A 21,098-nucleotide genomic window follows, 5' to 3' on the forward strand; every position below is an offset into this window, starting at 1 on the left:
CAATTCTATGGGGAAAATTTGTACTTAAACTCCACGCACCCGCAAAAGAAATTCACATGTTGCCGATGTCAAAAACACAACGCAAGTGAAAATTTTCAGCATCAAAAACGAACCAAAAACTCATCATGCAAACGTAACAGACTTTTTTTTTCCCATGTAGAAAATCTATTTTAATTTGTCATACGAGGATGGTCTGGTGGACACAATGAAAGCATTTAAAGCATTTATTACAAGGATGTCTAATTCTTATGTCAGAGAAGAAGAGTCTGTGGAGAAACTAATTTCCTGGTGGTTTTGTTTTTACATTGGAAAGCTGTATATATGATATGATGGACAACCTGGTATGGGACAACGAGGGATGAGCGGTATGACTGGCGACAAGGCTCGTTCTTCCTCCTCCTCTTTCACATCGCACAAAGAAGGAAAGCGCTGTGTGTCCTCCCCAATAACACTTTCTGGGGAAGAGGCTGGAACAATGCTGTCCGGGGAATCACTTTCCTCATCACTCTCCATCCTAAATGAAGAAACAGACATTAATAATTCGACATAAGACCAATTTGCTTTACGAAAACAGTAAGACAGGTTCACAGTTATCTCACCTGACATCCTCACTTTGGTTGTGTGGGGGAGTGGGAAGAGCAGCCAAAAGGTCCAGACTTCGTTCATCTGTACCTGCAGAACAAAGTTATAAGAAGTTGCTAAGATACAAAATACTTATGCGGCTTGTGACATGGGAGTTCCGTACTGTAGCTGACTCAGCGCACCTTTTTTAACTTCTGCCTCTGCACTGCTCTCAGATTCCTTTTTTGTTTCATTCAGATCTTCAGTTGCTGTTACACCATTCATCATTTTTTGCTGCACTGAAGGAGGTGGAGTTGGCGGTAAGGATGAAGGAGGTGTCGGGGGATTACTGAGGTTGTTCTTAAAAAATAAATTAAGCCAAACTTACACAATTAATAAGCAGCCCTGGATAAACTTTATTCCATCTAGGTATCAGATAAATTAATCTAAGTACCTTGCTGAGTAGCTGAGTGTAATAGTCTGGGATACTATCCAGAGCACCGCTGCCAAACGATCCTTTAAGTGGGCTTTTCCCATTAACTGGTGTACTGCTGCCAAAAGGAGCAAATAGGCTGAAGTTCGCAGTAACTGAAGGCTCCATCAGAGGCAACAGAGAAAGCTCCTGGAAAAGGATCATAAGAAACAATACATTTTAAAGACCAAAATATATATTTAAATCCACACTTTAAAAACATGCAATATTTGTTTATACATTAAAATAAACAGTTCCTTATGTTTAAAAGGGACATACCAAGTATCGGTATTTGGATTTTTTAATAGATTTGCCCAAGAAAAAGATTTTGTGTGACCATTTTGTTCATATTACAAATTTCCTCCCTGCACGTTCCAGTATAGCCTGTGCCACTTGATGGTATGTCAAATTAAAGGTCTGTGATGTTACGAAGCATGAGGTAGAAAAAAAAAAGAAAAAAATAGCAGACCAAATATAGCACACTTAAGTCTATGGGTCTGTGAAAAACTCGGGACAGAACAAAGACGCCATTTGAATTGCATCCTAATGCTGCCTGTTTTTTACTGTTTAATAAAAAAAGTAACAGATGCCATGCTTATGGTAAAATGGACACGGATCTTTTTTTTTTTACTTTTCAAACAAACTGGACATAAACTCAAAATGCCATATTTGGTGCAACTTTTGAAACTAAAGCCAGGATTGGATCATAAACAGAAGGGACTGACACTTTTCACTCTTGAATCCACTCCTGGCTATTGAAGTCAAAAACCCAAACATGTGAACATACAGTTAGGACCATATATATTTGGACAGAGAACATTTTTCTAGTTTTGGTTCTAGACATTACCACAATGAATTTTAAACAAAACAATTCAGATGCAGTTGAAGTTCAGACTTTCAGCTTTCATTTAAGGGTATCCACATTAAAACTGGAGAAAGGGTTTAGGAGTTTCAGCTCCTTAACATGTGCCACACTGTTTTTAAAGGGACCAAAAGTAATTGGACAGATTCAATAATTGTAAATAAAATGTTCATTTCTAGTACTTGGTTGAAAACCCTTTGTTGGCAATGACTGCCTGAAGTCTTGAACTCATGGACATCACCAGACGCTGTGTTTCCTCCTTTTTGATGCTCTGCCAGGCCTTCACTGCGGTGGTTTTCAGTTGCTGTTTGTTTGTGGGCCTGTCTGAAGTTTAGTCTTTAACAAGTGAAATGCATGCTCAATTGGGTTGAGATCAGGTGACTGACTTGGCCATTCAAGAATATTCCACTTCTTTGCTTGAATATACTCCTGGGTTGCTTTGGCTTTATGTTTTGGGTCACTGTCCATCTGTAGTATGAAACAACGACCAATCAGTTTGGCTGCATTTGGCTGGATCTGAGCACACAGTATGGCTCTGAATACCTCAGAATTCATTCGGCTTCTTCTGTCCTGTGTCACATCATCAATAAACACTAGTGACCCAGTGCCACTGGCAGCCATGCATGCCCAAGCCATCACACTGCCTCCGCCGTGTTTTACAGATGATGTGGTATGCTTTGGATCATGAGCTGTACCACGCCTTCACCATACTTTTCTCTTTCCATCATTCTGGTAGAGGTTGATCTTGGTTTCATGTGTCCAAAGAATGTTCTTCCAGAACTGTGCTGGCTTTTTTAGATTTTTTTTTTTTTTAGCATAGTCCAGTCTAGCCTTTTGATTCTTGATGCTTATGAGTAGCTTGCACCGTGCAGTGAACCCTGCAGTCTTCTCTTTATGGTAGATTTGGATATTGATACGCCTACCTCCTGGAGTGTTGTTCACTTGGTTGGCTGTTGTGAAGGGGTTTCTCTTCACCATGGAGATAATTCTGCGATCATCCACCACTGTTGTCTTCCGTGGGCGCCCAGGTCTTTTTGCATTGATGAGTTCACCAGTGCTTGCTCTCTTTCTCAGGAAGTACCAAACTGTAGATTTTGCCACTCCTAATGTTGTAGCAATTTCTCAGATGGGTTTTTTCTGTTTTTGCAGCTTAAGGATGGCTTGTTTCACCTGCATGGAGAGCTCCTTTGACCGCTTGTTTCCTTCACAGCAAAACCTTCCAAATGCAAGCGCCACACCTCAAATCAACTCCAGGCCTTTTATCTACTTAATTTAGAATGACATAACGAAGGGATTGCCCACACCTGTCCATGAAATAGCCTTGGAGTCAATTGTCCAATTAGTTTTAGTCCCTTTAAAAACAGGGTGGCACATGTTAAGGAGCGGAAACTCCTAAACCCTTCCTCCAATTTTAATGTGGATACCCTCAAATGAAAGCTGAAAGTCTGAACTTCAGCTGCATCTGAATGGTTTTGCTTAAAATTCATTGTGGTAATGTCTAGAACCAAAATTAGAAAAATGTCTGTCCAAATATATATGGACCTAACTGTACATCGGATCACCTTTTTGAGGACGATTCATTATTTTGTCTACGAATTTTAGCTGAAAAGACAAGTATTCTTTTATTTCCCAAATTCTAAGTGAAATACCTGTTTCAGTTGTTTCACAATTGCTTCTGGGGACTTCAGACTGTCCTCCCTACGAATCTTTTTGCGGGAGTTGGGTACTCTCTCATTAGTTTTCTGTGTTCTTTTTGGTTTGGGCGCAGTCTTCTTTGCACAAATGTCCTACAGATATTAAAAAAAAAAAAAAAAAAAAAAAAATGTAAAAACTCAATTTTGATTTACAAGACCCAACATTAAAACGGAAGAGAAAAATTTCCATCATACTCACAATTTAGGAAGCACTTGTCCTTATTTTCCAGAGTGCCATTCTAATGCTGCTGACCCACCAGAAATATCCAATGCAAAAAAAGAGGTGAACAGGCACATCTAATAAAAAAAAAAAAAAAATCTTCAAGCCTTATTCCAAATACAGATTTTTAAAAATCTATACAAGGATGATGTGATGCAGGAACCGCTCTGACGCGTTTCTGGTACCTACTATGCCCTTACTCAGAGCATCAAGGCAGCTCTATGAATAAGAGCATAGTCGGCGCCAGAAACGCGAAGAGAAGTTCCTCCACCATATCATCCCTGTATGGATTTTTTAAAAGATATGCATTTGGAATAAACCTTGAAGATTTTTGACTACTGGATGTTCCTGTCCACCTCTTTTTTTGCAGAAGATCCAACGTTATCCAGACTGAAATTCTGCGTTGTAGTGACTAAACCATCAGACATGTAAATAGGGTTCTTTGTGTACTCACCGTAAAATCCTTTTTTCCGAGCCAATCATTGTGGGACACAAACAGTGGGTGTTTTGCTGCCTGCCACTAGGAGGACACTAAGTAAACCAGAAAAAAAAGTTAACTCCTCCCCTGCAGTATACACCCTCTCGCTGGATGAGATTTCTCCAGTTCGGTGAAAAAAGCAGTAGGAGCATAAACAGTCAACAATAACCATAACTATGCCAAAACCTAAGAATGCTACAGTGAGCCAATAGGCTAAACAGGGTGGGTTCTGTGTCCCCCAATGATTGTCTCGGAGAAAAGGATTTTACGGTGAGTACACACAAATCTCTATTTCTCCTACGCCTCATTGGGGGACACAGATACCGTGGGACGTCCTAAAGCAGTCCCTGGGTGGGGAGCATACATCTTCTAATACCCCATGTACCACTGAGTCAACACTGTGGTACTGCCGATTGCAGGATGCGTCTGCCGAGAGCCGCATCCGCAGAGGCCTGAGAATGAATTTGGTAATGCTTTGTAAAAGTATGCAGACTGGACCAAGTAGCAGCCTTGCAGACCTGTTCCGCCGAGGTCTGGTGCCGAATGGCCCAAGAGGCACCCAACTGAGTGGGTATAGTGCGCCTTAATCCCTTCTGGGACAGGCATGTTCCTGACACGGTAGGATTCTTGAACCGCCAAGCGAATCCACCTGGCTAGCGTTGCTTTTGAAGTGGCTAGACCCTTCCTATGCCCCTCTGGAAGTATGAACAGGGCATCTGACTTGATGGGAGCCGTCCGCGAGATGTACCGTCTCAAAGCCATAACCACATCCAGGGTGTGGAGGGCCTTCTCAATGTGATGGACTGGTGCCGGACAAAAGGAGGCAAAACAATTTCCTCATTGAGATGGAAAGAGGAAACGACTTTGGGCAGGAAGGACGGGAATGTCCTGAGAACTGCCTTGTCCTGATGACAGATCAGGAACAGAGGGCAGCAGGACAGGGCCGCCAATTCCGAAACTCGTCTGACTGACGTAATTGCCACTAGAAAAACCACCTTCCAAGAGAGGACGGTCAGTGGCACGTCCTGCAGTGGTTCGAAAGGAGCCTCCAGTAAGGCCCTGAGAACCAGGTTAAGGTCCCATGATTCCAATGGCCTTCTATAAGGAGGCGCCACATGTGAGACTCCCTGAATGAACGTCTTGACCTGAAGTTTGGTGGCAATTTTGCGTTGGAATAGCACTGACAAGGCAGAAATCTGGCCCTTGAGCGAGCTAAGCGCAAGACCTGACTTTAATCCGGATTGAAGGAATTCCAATATGGCCGGAATGGAAAACACCAGAGGGGTTTGACCATGATCCTTGCATGAAATGAAGGTTTTCCAGGTGCGGTGATAAATGCGCATGAATACAGGCTTCCTAGCACTAATCATGGTGGAAATCACGTTGTGAGAACCCAGCCTGTGCTAAAATCCAGGATTCAATGGCCACACCGTCAAAGTCAGGGCCTCGGAGTTCTGGTGGTAAATCGGGCCCTGAGAGTAGATCCATGCGATCTGGAAGTCGCCAGGGGACGTCGGCGACCAGTTGTATCAGTTCTGCGTACCATGCCCGGCGCGGCCAATCTGGCGCGACTAGGGTCACTGGTACTCCCTCTGTTCTGATCTCGTTGATGACCCTCAGAAGCAAGAGAAGGGGGGGGGTGAGATGTACGGGAGCCGGAACCGGTGCCACGACAGAACTAGGGCGTCCGCTCCGATAGCGCATGGATTGCGCGATCGGGCAATGAATCGAGGAGCCTTGTTGTTTAGTCTTGAGGTCATGAGATCCACATCCGAAGTTCCCCAACGATGACAAATCTGCTGAAGGCCTTCCGGATGAAGAGACCACTCTCCCGAGGCAAGGCCCTGGCGACCAATTCTCTACACCCGGGATGTGGATTGCTGAGACGGGCAAAAGGTTGGTCTCGGCCCAATGGAGGATGTGACTCACTTCGTGCATGGCCATCCTGCGCCGAGTACCTCCCTGGCAGTTGATATTTGCTACATCCGTAGCGTTGTCGGATTGGATCCTGATGGAGTGACCTGCGAGGAGATGGTGGAAACGCCGTAGAGATAATCTGATCGCACATATCTCCAAGATGTTGATGGGGAGATGTGACTCTCGAGTTGACCAACGACCCTGTGCCGTGTAGTGACGAAAGACCGCACCCCAGCCCAGAAGACTTGCGTCGGTGGCTACTACCAACTATCTTACTGGGAGAAAAGACCTCCCTTGACTCAGGGAGGACTTCAGTGTCCACCACTTGAGGGCTTGTCTGACCCGCAGGGACAGAAGGAACCGAAGCTCCAGGGAGAACGGGTTCTTGTCCCAAGCTAACAGCAACGCGTGTTGTAAGGGATGGAGAAGAAACTGTGCGAATTGAACTGCTTCCATCGCTACCACCATCTTTCCGAGAACTCATGCTGAAATGAATGGAGTGAGAAACCGGTCAGGAAAGAGTCCGCGCTGCCTGTTGTAAGGCTTGGGTCTTTTCTGGAGGGAGAATGACCAACCCGCGGGAAGTGTCCAAGATCATTCCTAAAAAGGAAATCTGCTGGGCCGGTTTTGGTAAAGACTTTTCGAAGTTTATATTCCAGCCCAGGCGAGAAAGTGTATTTGCTGTTATATCCACGGATTTTGCGCAGGCTGGAAGGGACAGACCCTTGATGAGCAGGTCATCCAGCTACGGTAACATCACTACTTCCCGAGAGTGGAGAATGGCCATGACAGCTGCCATGACCTTGGTAAAGACCCTGGGGGCGGTGGAGAGTCCGAAGGGCAAGGCAACGAACTGGAAGTGTTCCTCGTGAACTGCAAAACGTAGGAACTGCTGGTGGGACGGGCAGATCGGAATGTGAAGGTAAGCGTCCTTGATGTCGATGGATGCTAGGAACTCTTTTTTCCATGGAAGCGACAACTGATCGGAGAGATTCCATTCGGAATCGCCGTACCTTGACAAACTGATTTAACAGTTTGAGATCCAGTATGGGCCGCATCGTCCCGTCCTTCTTTGGAACCACAAAAAGGTTTAAATAAAAAAGCCTGAACCTTTCGCGATGGGGGACCGGAATGACGACTCCGTCCCTTTGTAGAGCCTGAACAACCCGAAGGAAGGCTCTTGTCTTTTTCTTGGGGGGGTGAGGACGAAAATTCTATCTTGTATCTGGAGGACATCAGCTACCTGACCCACTTGTCGTGGACGACCGCAAGCAAGGTGTGATTGAAGGAAAGTAGAAGACCGCCTACTTTGTCGGTGTCCGCCGGATACCGCAACAAGTCATTGTGTAGAAGATCTATGGGGTCTGGCTCCCCTAGATCCAGATGCCCTTGGCCTAGGCTTCCAAGAGCGGTTAGGTCTGTATGAGACCTGGGAGCCTCTGTCTCTGCGCGGGGTCCGACTTGATCCGGAAGAGAAGGTAGTGGAGGACCAACCGGAATTGTTGCGAAAAGGTCGAAAACGTGTTGGCTGTTAGCTCCGAAACGGCCGAACAGCCTTTTGTTGAGGAAGGAATTTACTCTTTTCCCCGGTAGTATCAGAAATGAGCTGGTCCAGTTTCTCTCCAAAAAGACAACCAGTCTGATAGGACAGGGAAGTCAACTATCTTTTAGATGTGGCAACCGCCCGCCAGTCGCGGAGCCATAGGGCTCTAAAGGAGATCACATTAGTGGCAGTTTGACTACAAAGTCTGCTGCGTGAATTATCTGCCTGGCGACCCTGGTTGCCTCCGGAGGAAGATTGGTACCCTGGAAGGCAGTAATTAAGACTTCTGCCCAAGCGGCCATTGCCTTCGTGACCGCGAAGGATGGAAAAAGCGCCGCTCCTGAAGCTTCAAAAACTGAGCGGGCAAGCTAGTCAATTTGACGATCGGAGGGGGTTTCTGACTGAGGAGCCTTCAGAGACGGATAGGAGTGTTTTAGAAGCAAGACGCGATACAGGAGGGTCCACCGAAGGGGACTGTAACCAATCCTTCATTAGGTCTGGAGCAAAAGAGTATTTAGTCTCAGTAGACTTTTGTCCTGTGAACCGCTTATGTGGCCGTTCCCTATGTTTCTGGACAATGTCCTTAAACTCCGGATGGCTGTCAAATAACCTGCGTACACGTTTGGTCCTCTTAAATGAGAGAGCGTGTGCTGGAGCGGGAATATGTTCCTCATCCAACTCCAGAATCCTGTTGACTGATTCTATAAGAGAATCAAGCGACTCGATCAGTTGGGGGATTCTGAGGGCTGACGTGTCAGATTCGAATTCAGTCGTGCTTGATGCGAATAGGAGAGGGAGAGACAGAACTCGCCAGTGCTGAAGCGCAAGCTTGACTAGGGGACGTGTCATGAGTCCACTTTCTAGCCTGACCATCCCTTGAGAGAGTACGGCCCCTGCTGGTGAACGGTTCCCCGCCGTCGCCAGAGCCCTGCTCGGGCGGTAAAGACGCTTTCTGACTTAAAGAGGCTTCCCGGAGGGAGTCTATGGCCTGGGTCAGTGACTCGACCGACCGTGACAGGGACACAGCCCACTCAGCGGGACTAAACGCAGGAAGCCCCGCAGCAGCGGCGGCAAGGGGCATTTGAGCGCAGGCCAGGTCGCAGTCCGTGCATATCGGATTAGTCTGGGCACTGGGCAAGGCAGTCTTGCAAGTGGTACACGGTAAAAAAGCAGTGTGCTTCTTAGCAGCCCGTTTAGCCTCCTTAGATTAAGACATAGCGCTCCGGAAAAGGTTAACGGCAGATTCTGGTCTGCAGCTGTAGGGAATGTGTCGGGAAGGGGTTAAGCTTTGTTCTGAGGGCAGATGCAGCTTACCCCGGGTCCTGTGCTGTGTCCCCAGGAGGAATAGCGGTGGCCCTGTGGTGTCACCTGGTATCCGGAAGAGTGCGTGCCTCACAGCCTATTTCCAGAGCAGGCTGAGGTAAATTTCATGGCCCTCGAGACTAGGATTGTGCCTCTCGTAAGAGACGAGAGGCGCCAAGGAGGGGCGACGGCGCTAGCGTGGGTGGCGCTTTTCAAATTGCGGCCTAGTAGGCCAGAAAACTCGGGGACTAAATTTTTGGCCTACCCGCGGTAAGTGCCGAGGGCGGGGAGGGGGCGCGATGGGGCGCCGGAGCACCGCTGCTGAGACAAAGTCAGCGCCTCTCCCGGGGACCAGGACCCGACCCCATACCTCTAACTCCAGTGCTCAAGTCTGCCGTCGCTGTCCGGGCCATCCATGCAGGTCTTATCCTCCTGGGCGGATGTAGCAGAGCTGGAGTTCTTAAAGGGGTATGCTCAATCGATCCACCCTATAGGTTGGGGGATGGAGAGCTATGGGGCTGATTCAGGTCATTCGGGAGCGCTGTAGGTAAGGTCCTCAGCCGGTCTCCATGCTGCGCTTGCCCTCATATCCGTCCACCATAAGGAATCATCGTCAGAGGAATCAGCCCCGTTCATCGCAGGAAAGTGTACGGGGAGGTATACTCCGCGTGCTTGCCTGTTGGTTCGGGGGAGAGCGGGCTGTAGAAAGGAACAGTCACCCCCTTCACTCCGTTAATTAAAAAATAAAAATTTACAGAAAATTCAAAAATAAAATAAACGCGGTGTGGTCTGAAACCAGACCCAAGTGCCTCCTACAGACACTAAGCAAGAACTGGAGAAATCTCATCCAGTGAGAGGATGTATACTGCAGGGAAGGAGTTAACTTTTTTTCTGGTTTACCAAGTGTCCTCCTAGTGGCAAGCAGCATAACACCCACTGTCTGTGTCCCCCAATGAGGCGTAGGAGAAAAACAATTTTTATAGGGCTATATGCAGCCATGAAAAGGAGGTAGGAAATTATTAATGTAATCTGCCGTTAAAACCTTTGTTTGCACAGAGATTTCCTGCAGTCCAGAGTCATTGCTGGATACTCAAAAAAGCTTCTGATCGGCTAGCTTTTCCTAATTTAGAGGTCAGGGTGTTGTATGATTTAGCTGTAATGCACATTCACACGTCCATGCTGATGGTCCGAGGATGGACAGGGAGTCATGGACAGGTCGCTGGTCTCCTGACCTGAACCGGACAGCCTCTGAGGCATATAGGACGACCTGTGCCTAGTCTGTGATTCACCGTCCATCCTCGGACCGATAGCATGGATGTGTGAATACACATTATGGTGTTCTAGTCTAACAGCGTGTTTCTAGGTTGAGGAAACGTGAAAGGACAACAAAACATATATGACTTGTCTGGATTATTATTAACATCTGGACAACTAGGAGCTACGACTTTTGTATTCTTGCCAGAGCAAGATCCCGAAAGCGGTATTCACCATAGGATTTTGATTTCCATCCATGACTTAATAGCTATTGTTTCAGGGTAAAAATACATATACCACCAGAGTAAAGGTCAAACAAGGTCCAAAGTTGCAAACATTTTTTGAGAATGCAGACGGAACCAAAGATGGAGTCATGGACGTAAAGTAGAAGCTTAAGGCATGTTTACAAGTAGCGATTGACACTTTTTTTTTAATATTTGCATGAAATTAAGCATGTTTTTGAGGCTTTTTTTATGTTAAGCCGCTTTTGTCTCGTAAGGGAAAAAAAATGAAAAAATTGACATGCTGCTCTTTTTAAAAAAAAAAACAAGAAAAAAAACAATTTTAAAATATTCATAAAATGTTGCTGCTATAAACAATATTTTATCTGCACATAAAGCATCAAAATGACTTTGACATGCCATTCTCATAGGCATCCTCCATACACCGATGAGCACAAGGATAGATAACCTTGATAAATGCCAGAAGGGCAGAAACGTTGGCATGTATTCTGTCTGTTATGGGACAGTCTAATAAATACAGAAATTTGAAAATCATACTTCCATTTTGTGCCAAAGGTTTTCCTCATATGTTATTTATACTATTTTCTTTCTGAGCACTCAATTTTTAGCTATGTGGCCTGTATGCTTTATAAGTAAGCCCTTAACGTGAACAATAAGAACTAGAGATTTCATATCGGAGCTTTACTTCTAGAAAGGAGTAAAAACCCCAACAGTTATACAAAGGGAAAGCAAAGGTGAGTGACATATAACCACTCTGAAGTGGTTTGGACCACATCTGTGCACAAAATGTTTAATTAAATGAGAGTTTGAGACATGCATTAAAATACTGTTAAAAATAAAGAGTATAAAGAGTAACACACCTCCTTAACACATGGTGCAGTTTGTAGCTTCTGCTCCAGAACAGTCAACTTATTGTCAATATGACCATTTATGTCGGCATGGATGCCGTCTGAAGAGCGCTGAGATGCTAACTGGACAGTCTTTGCGCGCAGCAGTTTTTGCAGGAGGAGATGACTAGCTTCTCCTTTGGCTGCAATATTTTGTGGCTCACTATTTGACTCACTTTTAATGTTCTCACTGCTAGTTAGACTCTCTTCCACAGACTTTTCAGGAGGTTTGGTCATCTGAAGCCCTTCAGGATTATCAAGAGGGTCAACAGGACCAGTTTTGTTTTCTTGAACAGTCTGGTCTATTTCCATGCCCTCCTCCTTGGAGGAAGGTTCTGCCATTTCACTGGGGCAAGACTTGCTATCAACATCTCCAATCTCTTTTGATTCCTTTACAAGGGATATTGGCTCTCCAGCTGTAATATGAGAGGAAGTATTAACTTCAGCCGTTTTCTCACCCTGTGTAAATTCAACTGTAGTAGTTGCAGGTAAATCAGACTTTTCTGTAGATTTTTGAACCAAACTGTGATGGGCAGATTGATCCGCTACTTGATCTGCACAAGATTCTGCAGCATTTCCTTGCTCACTGGGGGATCTGTTCTGACTTTCTGTTTCTGGGGCTGGCGCAGAACATGCAGTCGAGGTTTCAGGAGGCTCTTTCTTTGGTTCCCGTAAAGACTCTAGCTGCATCTGTGCTTGTTGCTGGCGCAACTGCTGTATATGCATCTGAAGCTGCTGCTGTAAATGGAGCTGTTTCTGGGGTGGTTGATTGAGCATTTGTTGTTTTAATTGCAGAATGTGCTGCACTTGTTGAATCTGATGAGGCTGAAGCTGCTTATGATGCTGCATTGGACTCGGCTTTAACTGCTGTGGCTGAACCGGAGGTGGCTGCTGTTGTAAATTATGTTGCACTTGTGGCATTGGAACTAAATTTTGTTGCAACTGAGATTTTGTTTCGCAATACTGTTGTGTGACAGTCTGCAGATGGGTTTGGTGAAGCTGTATCTGCCCAGCTTGTTTCTGATGTATTTGTTTCAATTGTATTTGCTGTATTTGGTTATGCTGATGTGCCATCTGCGGAATCAATTGTGAATTTTGTGTGGGCATTTGTTGGCTTAGGATTTGCTGTGCTACTTGCATATTTTGCAACTGAAGTTGCATCTGCACTTTATTTTTGTTTTGAGGCTGCATCTGCTGTTGCTGACACTGCTGTAAGGCTTGAGATGTTTGATTTGGCAGGGCTTGTGGCTGATGACCTTGCTGCGCAGATTGGGAACTCTGCTGCAGATGAGACAAATTAACCTGCTGCGACGGTTGATTTTGCTGCAGATGTTGATGAGCTGGCCCCTGCTGTGGCATCACTGGAAATGAGGATAATGACTGTTGTCCCTGTTGCAGCTGTACCTGCTGTGTCTCCTGCTGCTCAGTCGGTTGTATATGTTGCATCAGACTATGCTCCTTTTGTTGGCTCACCATTTCAGTCTCTTTTGAATCCTGTGCTTGATCAATAGGTTGGCTTGTGTCTGGATTTTCAGGCTGTGGAGATTCCTGCTTCTCCTGTTCTGGTGTCTGTGGTATTTGAGGATGTATAAGCGATGTCGACTCACTCTGGTGCATTTCATTTTGTTGATTTAAATTTTCCACTTTTGGCGATTGCTGAACTCTTGCTTGACCAATCTGTAAATGCTGCTGTACTTGAGACACAGCCTGCTGCGAGTGTGGCGCCTGTGATTGTTTAACCTGCTGCGGCGTTAACTGTGTTTGCTGCAAAATCTGGTGTTGGGTTTGTAATAACTGTTGCATCTGCTGATGCGGTAACTGTTGCGTTTGCTGTAGTTGCTGTTGCTGCGTTTGCTGTAGCTGCTGCTGCTGCGTTTGCAGCTGCTGTTGTGTTTGCTGTAGCTGCTGCGTTTGTTGTAGCTGCTGTTGCTGCGTTTGCTGTTGCTGCGTTTGCTGTTGCATTTGTTGTAGCTGCTGTTGCTGCGTTTGCTGTTGCATTTGTTGTAGCTGCTGTTGCTGCGTTTGCTGTAGCTGCTGTTGCTGCAGATGCTGCGTTTGCTGTAGCTGCTGCAGCTGCTGTTGTGTTTGCTGCAACTGTTGTGTTTGCTGTGTCTGCTGCAACTGCTGCTGTGTCTGCTGCAACTGTTGCTGCTGCGGTGTCTGCTGCAACTGTTGCTGCTGCTGTGTCTGCTGCAACTGTTGCTGCTGCTGCTGTGTTTGCTGCAACTGTTGCTGCTGCTGTGTTTGCTGCAACTGTTGCTGCTGCTGTGTTTGCTGCAACTGTTGCTGCTGCTGTGTTTGCTGCAACTGTTGCTGCTGCTGTGTTTGCTGCAACTGTTGCTGCTGCTGTGTTTGCTGCAACTGTTGCTGCTGCTGTGTTTGCTGCTGCTGTGTTTGCTGCAACTGTTGCTGCTGCTGTGTTTGCTGCAACTGTTGTTGCTGCTGTGTTTGCTGCAACTGTTGCTGCTGCTGTGTTTGCTGCAACTGTTGCTGCTGCTGTGTTTGCTGTTGTGCTTGCTGTAACTGTTGTAACTGCTGCTGCTGTGTTTGCTGTAACTGTTGCTGCTGCTGTTGTGTTTGCTGTAACTGTTGCTGTATTTGATGTATCTGTTGCTGTATTTGTTGGGTCTCTAGTGTCGGCTGTGTTTGCTTAACTGTCTGCAGCTGCTGTTTTTGTTGCAAGTGCTGGAGCTGTTGCTGCACTTGCAGAAGTTGGAGCTGCTGCTGTTGCTTTGCTTGCTGTAGAAGTTGCAGCTGTTGTGTTTGTGGCAGTTGATTTACTTGCTGTTGGAGTTGCACCTGCTGCTGTTGGGCATTCTGCAACTGTTGATGCTGTTGCTGAGTCTGTTGCAATTGCTGAGTCTGCTGTATTTGTGTAAACTGTTGAGACTGCTGCAACTTCTGAAGCTGTTGATTCTGGAGTTGCTGTGTTTGCTGCACTTGAAGATGCTGCTGTGCTTGATGCGGATTTTGTTGCAACTGAAGCTGCTGTTGGGTTTGCTGCAACTGCTGAGGCGATTGCTGTAACTTCTGTAAATGTTGGAGTTGCTGCGGTGTCTGTTGTAACTGCTGCTGAGTTTGCTGCAATTGCTGAAGTTGTTGCTGTGTCTGCTGCAGCTGCTGGATCTGCTGCTGAGTCTGTTGCAGCTGTTGGAGCTGAGTTTGCTGCAACTGCTGGAGCTGTTGCTGTTGAGCCTGCTGCTCCAGCTGAAGTTGCTGCTGTTGAGTCTGCTGCAACTGTTGGAGCTGCTGCTGGGTCTGCTGCAACTGTTGGAACTGCTGCTGCTGAGTCTGCTGCAATTGCTGGAGCTGTTGCTGCCGAGTCTGCTGCTGTTGCATTTGGGATTGTTGTAACTGTTGGAGTTGGGACTGCTGTGTCTGTTGTAATTGTTGGAGCTGCTGTTTCTGTTGAGCTTGTTGCATTTGTTGAAGCTGCTGCTGTGCCAACTGACTAATTTGTTGCTGCTGCTGAGTTTGTGGCACTTGTATTTGTTGCAACTGTTGAATTTGCTGTAGCTGTTGCTGTAACTGTTGTAGTTGCTGTTGGGTTTGCTGCAGTTGCTGCTGTACTTGTTGCAATTGCTGCTGCTGTTGAGGAGACTGCTGTAACTGTTGAAGTTGCTGCCGAGTTTGCTGTAACTGCTGAAGTTGTTGCTGTATGTGCTGCAACTGCTGAGTCAATTGCTGCTGTTGAGCTAAGTTCAACTGTTGTGGAGTTTGCTGTAGAACCTGGACTTGCTGCTGTTGCAATGGCTGTGTTTGTAACTGATGTTGTTGCACTTGCGTCATTTGGGTTTGATGTTGTTGCTGCTGAGTCACATGCAATTGTTGCTGCTGCACTTGCTGAAGCTGCTGCGGTGCCTGCTGTATTTGATGCTGTACTAGCTGAGGCTGAGACAACTGATGTACTTGTGGCTTAGACTGTTGCATTTGCTGCAGCTGCTGTTGACTTTGAAGGGGCTGTTGCAATTGATGTTGAACTTGCTGTACTTGTGGAATCTGCTGTGGCTGTACCTGTTGCACTTGGACCAGCTGACCTTGTGGAGTTTGCTGCAACTGTAGCTGCTGATTTTGCTGAGGCAGCTGATGTTGGGTTTGCTGTTGCTGCTGTATTTGAAACTGCGAAGCGTTTTGGTGAGATGATGGCACTTGCTGAGGCAATCTATACTGAGGTGGAGGCTGATGTGACATTAGTCTTAGGCCTGCAGTAGTCTGAGATTGCTGGCCTGAAGAATTGTCCTGATGTTGATTAGAATTATACCTTGCCACTGAAGATTTTAACTGCTCAAGTTCAGCAGCTTGAGGCATGTCACTAGTGGTTTCTGGAGTAACTTTTTGTGTCGTAACAGAAGACTTTTCTTCACCGAAATTTGACTGTACTTGCTCTGTTCCTACCTGGCGTAATGGGAAAGCACCCCCTGAGGGCGGCAGACTTCCAGAGGTTCCATTTGGAATTGTAGAATTGGAATGTGCAGACGGTAGTGGATCCTGACTTGCAGTCTGTCTAAGAGCTTGGGTCTGGGCTTGTTGGTGTCTCTGAATAAGAATTGCCTGTAATTGCTGCTGCTGTTGTGGCGTTAAATGACGCAATTGTGGATTCTTTGCAATAATTCCCTGAATCTGAGCTCGTATATGAGCCATGAGCTGAGTATTTTGTAATGTCATCAGATTAGAAGCGTATGGAGTCTGTTGCCCACTTAGCGTTGGTCTTTGTTGACCTAACGTATTGGGTAGGTGCTGCTTCAAATTATCTTTGGCCTGTTCATTTCCCTGCGTCTGTACTGGACTTTGGCCTACAATTCTCTGTACCTGAACTAAATTTGATTGCTGGGATACTGCAGCAGAAATGTGTGGGTTTTCTTGAGGATTTTGAACAGAGTTTTGCACCTGATCTGGCCTTAGCTGTGTCCCAAGACCTTGCACATTTGGCTGTTGGGGAGACAAAATACTATGCTGCTGTCTTACGGATTGTTGCAATGGACTGCATGAGTCATACAGCACATGTTCTTGATCAGAAGACTGATTTAACTTCTGGCCGTCCTCTGCTGTTAAAGGTGGTTGCATATCCGTTTCTTGATTCATTGGGCCAACGGAATTATGACTTCGCGGCTCTCGAGTTGACTGATCGCTAGTTTCTTGTGTGCCAGGGCTGCTGTTTGCCTGTTGAACAACAAGTTGCTGTCCTTTTGTTTCGGTGCTGTCATGAAGCAGTGAGCTGTCACTCAAGTTGGCATCCTTCGTGTTCATGTTTTGGGGAGTATGAAGATTTTGAGGATGACCAGGTAAGTTTAAAGTTACAGACTGAGCTTGTCCAGTTAAGGTTTGTTGCCCTAATGTGCCTCCTCCTTGACTTAACACTGGCTGCTGTTGGATATGTGTCATGCCAATCAGGTTTTGCTGAGGTTGTGACAAAACAAGGTGAGGCCCCACAACATTTTGTTGTGCCATTGGCGACTGTCCCAAAACTCTCTGCTGCTGTCCAATTAAAATATGTCTTTGTTGGGCCGTGTGATGTTGTAATACAGATGACTGAGGGTGACCCATGACAGTCTGAGGAACTTGGGAGGAAGATTGCTGTACCACCAATCCGTGCGAGTTTCCAATCAACCCGTGCTGCTTGGCCAACATTGCTTGAGATAAGTTGCTCTGAGGAGAAAGCGGGAAATTCTGATGTTGTTGCTGCTGCTGCTTCTGTGCCAACTGCAGCCTCTGCTGCTGAATCATCCGCTGCTCAGCAGTAAGGCCCTGCAGAGACTGAGGTGTTGAATAAAAACCACCTGAGGTTCCAGGAATGACTGTATTATTTCCCTGAGCTTGATGCTGCTGGGGTATTGACTTGACATATGTAGCACCATGCTGCGTTTGCATGGCTAAACCTGGCTGCAGACCACGTAGATTTCCAGCTTGTGTGACAAGCTGGTTATGTTGCAAAGATGAAGGTGGCTGTATACCGTGCCCACCAACAATTGAACCTGGAGCTTTGGTTAACACTCTTGAGTTTTGGTTGGGACTAACAGGAAGAACACCACAGTTTTGTTGTTGTTGCTGCTGTTTGTTTCTATACTCTGTCATTAGGTTTGTATGCTCCTTCTGCTGCTTACGAACCTGAAAGTAAAAAGGTGAAATTAACTTAAGAGAAAGAAATAACAAATTCTCTGCAAAGGTGAGAAGGCAATACAGTACAATTATGCAGTGGGCTCATTCACTTACACAACTAATGTTTTAACCCCTTAACGACCGCCGATACGCCTTTTAACGGCGACAGTTAAGGGGCCTTATTACTCAGTGCTGGTTTTTAAAGGCGCTGAGAAATAAGGGTACAGCGCCCCCAGCGTCAGAAAATCCCCGGGGTCTCGGCTTTCAGGGGTAGCCGAGACCCCGGAGAACATGATTTGGGTCAGTTTTCACCGTCCCTAGTCTTGTGATCGCCATTTTTCCATTGAATAACCGCGATCGCAAAAAAAAAAAAGTTTAATTTCCCATTCATTTCTCTCTCTCTGATATGATCTAACATACAAGAGTAGAGATAAATGGGGTCCCCCAAGCCCCCCCAGTACCTCCATCATCCCTGGACCCTCAGGCACTAGGTGTCTTCTTCCTGGATGAAAATGGCAGGCGCATGTGCAGTGCGCCCGCCGAGATCTGCCAGCCGATACCCGGCAACAATAGATTTTTCCTATTGGTTCATTTTGATCACTGTAATAGGGTCTATCACAGTGAATAATAATAATAATAATAATAATAATAATAATAATAATAATAATAATAATAATAAATCAAACCCTACTTTGTCTCCCCCTCAGTGAGGTAAAACTGTTTGCGCCCAAACAGTATCGGAGAAATTGCACAACAAATTCTGTGGTTTAATTTCTCCCGTTACCCTTGTGAAAATAAAAAAGTTTGGGTCTAAAGTAAAGGTTTTCTGAAAAATGTAAAATGTTAATATTTTCATTCCATATTGCTTTAATTCTCGTAAAGCACCTGAAGGGTTAATAAACTTCCTGAATGTGCTTTTGAGAACTTTGAGGGATGCAGTTTTTAGAATGGTGTCACTTTTGGGCATTTTCTGTCCTTTGACTCCCCAAACTTCAAATGTGAGGTGGTCCTTAAAAAATAAATGAAAAAAAAAATTGGTTTTCAAATCGTTGGTCAACAGTTAACCCTTATAACTTCCTAACAAAAAAAATTATAAGTTTTCAAAATTGTGCTGATGCAAAGTCGACATGTCAGAAATGTTATTTAATAACTATTTTGTGTGACACCACTCTGATTTAAGGGCACAAAAATTAAAAAATTTATAAATTGCAAAATTTTAAAAATTGTTTTTAAAAATTTCCATTTTATTTCATAAACAAATGCAAGTCATATCGAAGAAATTTTACCACTAACATGAAGTACAGTATGAGAGCCAAAAATAGCGGTCACAGGGGAGAACTGGGAAAGCAGCCTGAGAGATGAGATGATTGGGTAAAGTCGGGTCTTACCACAGCTCCAGCAGTATACCTTCAAAGGAGGATAAGGGCAGTGGTGCAATAAAAAAACAGTCACAGGAGCACTAGAAAAGACCAGGACAAGGATTTTTTTTTCTTTAACCACAACGCGTTTCGACGGTACCCCGTCTTCATCAGGTGGAAGCTTAACAACAACAGACAGGAAGGGGTATTTAAGCAGAGTACAACAAAACAGGTCACATGATACGTAGGATTACACACAATATAAAAAAAAACGTGTATAAATAAAGTGAAACAATGGGAGCATAAACTTTTGTTAAAAGCATATAAAAACCTATAAAAAGAATGTATAAAAAGAGGATAAAACCATTTATTTGATCACATATTTTATCTCCTATTTCTAGTTTTTTATTTCTATTATTTTATCATTTATTTGATCATATTTGGTTTTATCCTCTTTTTAAACATTTTTTATAGGTTTTTATATGCTTTTATTGTTTCACTATTTCTACATGTTTCTTTTATATTGTGTGTAATTCTACGTATCATGTCAAAATGCGTTCTGGTTAAAGAAAAAAACTCCTTGTCCTGGTCGTTTCTAGCACTCCTGTGACTGTTTTTTATTGCACTAATGAAGCACAGTAAGTCACAAAAAAATCTCAGAATCAGTGGAATCCATTGAAGCATTCCAGAGCTATAACCTCAAAGTGACAGTAGAGGTCAGAATTGTAAAAAATGGCTTAGTCATTCAGGTCAAAACTGGCTCTGTCACTAAGGGGTTAAGCATGTCTGGATTACATAACGGGAAGTTACAACTATGTAAAGAGGTTGTCCACTACTTTAGAATTGATGACCTATCCACAGGATAGGTCATCAATGTCCGAATGGTCAGGGTCCAACACCCGGCATCTGCGTCGGCTGGAAATACCAACTTGTGGAGCTGGCCGTTTTCGGATAGTGGACGCTGCAGGGTACTACACATCCGCCTCCTATTGAATTGGAGGCGGGTGTAGTACCAAGCCGTGGTCACTATCAGGAGACAGAGCAGCTACATAGGTATTTCCGGCCAGCCGATTCCGATAACAATTGATCGACGGGACGGGAGTGTCGGTTCACGACCGATCAGACATTGATGACTTATCCCAAGGATAGGTCATCAATGTTAACATAGTGGACAACCTCTTTAAACTTTTCAGTAGAGTATCGGGAGTTTGGGTATTTATTCAGTTTAATCCACACCTGATCCAGCTGCTTCTGGATCTTGCTTTGCTGTTCAGTGACCAGTTTTAACTTTTCCGCATCTGCCTCTGGGAACTCTCGCCCCGCTTTCTTGGCTGTTCTTTGTTTCGCACACAGAGCTTTGCGGGACTTCCGATGCACCCCAATTTGCTCTTCCAATACTTTCAGTTGCATTTGTAATAGCTGTTGTGTGTGGAAAAGCCATTCTTCATATTGACGCTGGTCTGCTTCATCTGCGAGATTGCAATAAACAGTGTAAGTAGTCCTAAAAGTCATAAACCATAGATCACTAACACGATGCTGAAAAATCCTAAAATACTTCTGGATCTCCAAAAGCCATTTAAAGTCTGGGCGGTAAGCATTGTTATCTGCAGAGATGTTCTAAAACATCACTGCATAGTAAAGCAGATTCAGCTGAGGAAGCGAAGAGTTGGCGGTGAGACACAGTTGAGCTCAACATAGAGAAGGCAGAGATGAATTATTACAGTCTCTGCTTTCTCAATCACTGCTGGGTGTAGGGAGGTAGTTTTGAACAGCTGACATGTGCCCGTAATAGCAGTGATCCACCTGCGGCTATTAATCCGTTAAATGCCGCTGTCACACTCTAACAGCGGCATTGTTATGAATGGGTCACCGAGGAGAAAAAAACCTAAACAAGCCAAGCCCCAGAAAAACCAGAGAGGTTGGTAACTATGCAGATTGCAGATCCCTGATCCTAACCACACAACTAGCAGCAGCCGTGGAGCGTACCTACGATGAACCTAGATGCCTCGTCACGGCCGGAGGACTAAATAAGCCTAAAGCAAGAAAAGGGGAAAACTAACTGCCCCAGAGCAGACCCCAAAGGAATAGACAGCCCCCACACATGTATTGACGGTGAAACAAGATGAAAACACAAACACAGGCAGAAAAATAGGCTGAGCAAACGATGGGGCCCAAACTAACTAGAAAGGAAAGGAAAGACACTGTCTGCAAT

At 45.2% G+C, this 21,098-nt stretch overlaps 1 protein-coding gene across 5 annotated transcripts in view; it reads right to left on the minus strand.

Annotated features, from left to right (window-relative positions):
- KMT2D (lysine methyltransferase 2D) overlaps positions 1-21,098 on the minus strand; it is a 305,115-nt gene that overhangs the window by 44,581 nt on the left and 239,436 nt on the right. For all 5 annotated transcript variants that reach the window (XM_073563406.1, XM_073563409.1, XM_073563408.1 and 2 more), the window contains exons 37-43: positions 20,123-20,355; positions 11,406-17,537; positions 3,545-3,682; positions 1,016-1,183; positions 765-921; positions 600-672; positions 339-514 (exon numbers count right to left, since the gene is read on the minus strand). In XM_073563406.1, coding sequence (XP_073419507.1) covers positions 339-514; positions 600-672; positions 765-921; positions 1,016-1,183; positions 3,545-3,682; positions 11,406-17,537; positions 20,123-20,355 — 7,077 coding nt within the window. The remainder of the gene's footprint in view (positions 1-338; positions 515-599; positions 673-764; positions 922-1,015; positions 1,184-3,544; positions 3,683-11,405; positions 17,538-20,122; positions 20,356-21,098) is intronic.

This window comes from Dendrobates tinctorius, unplaced genomic scaffold, assembly GCF_039654945.1.
Source record: "Dendrobates tinctorius isolate UK_male_01 unplaced genomic scaffold, ASM3965494v1 ptg000388l, whole genome shotgun sequence".
NCBI classification, from domain to species: Eukaryota; Metazoa; Chordata; class Amphibia; order Anura; family Dendrobatidae; genus Dendrobates; species Dendrobates tinctorius.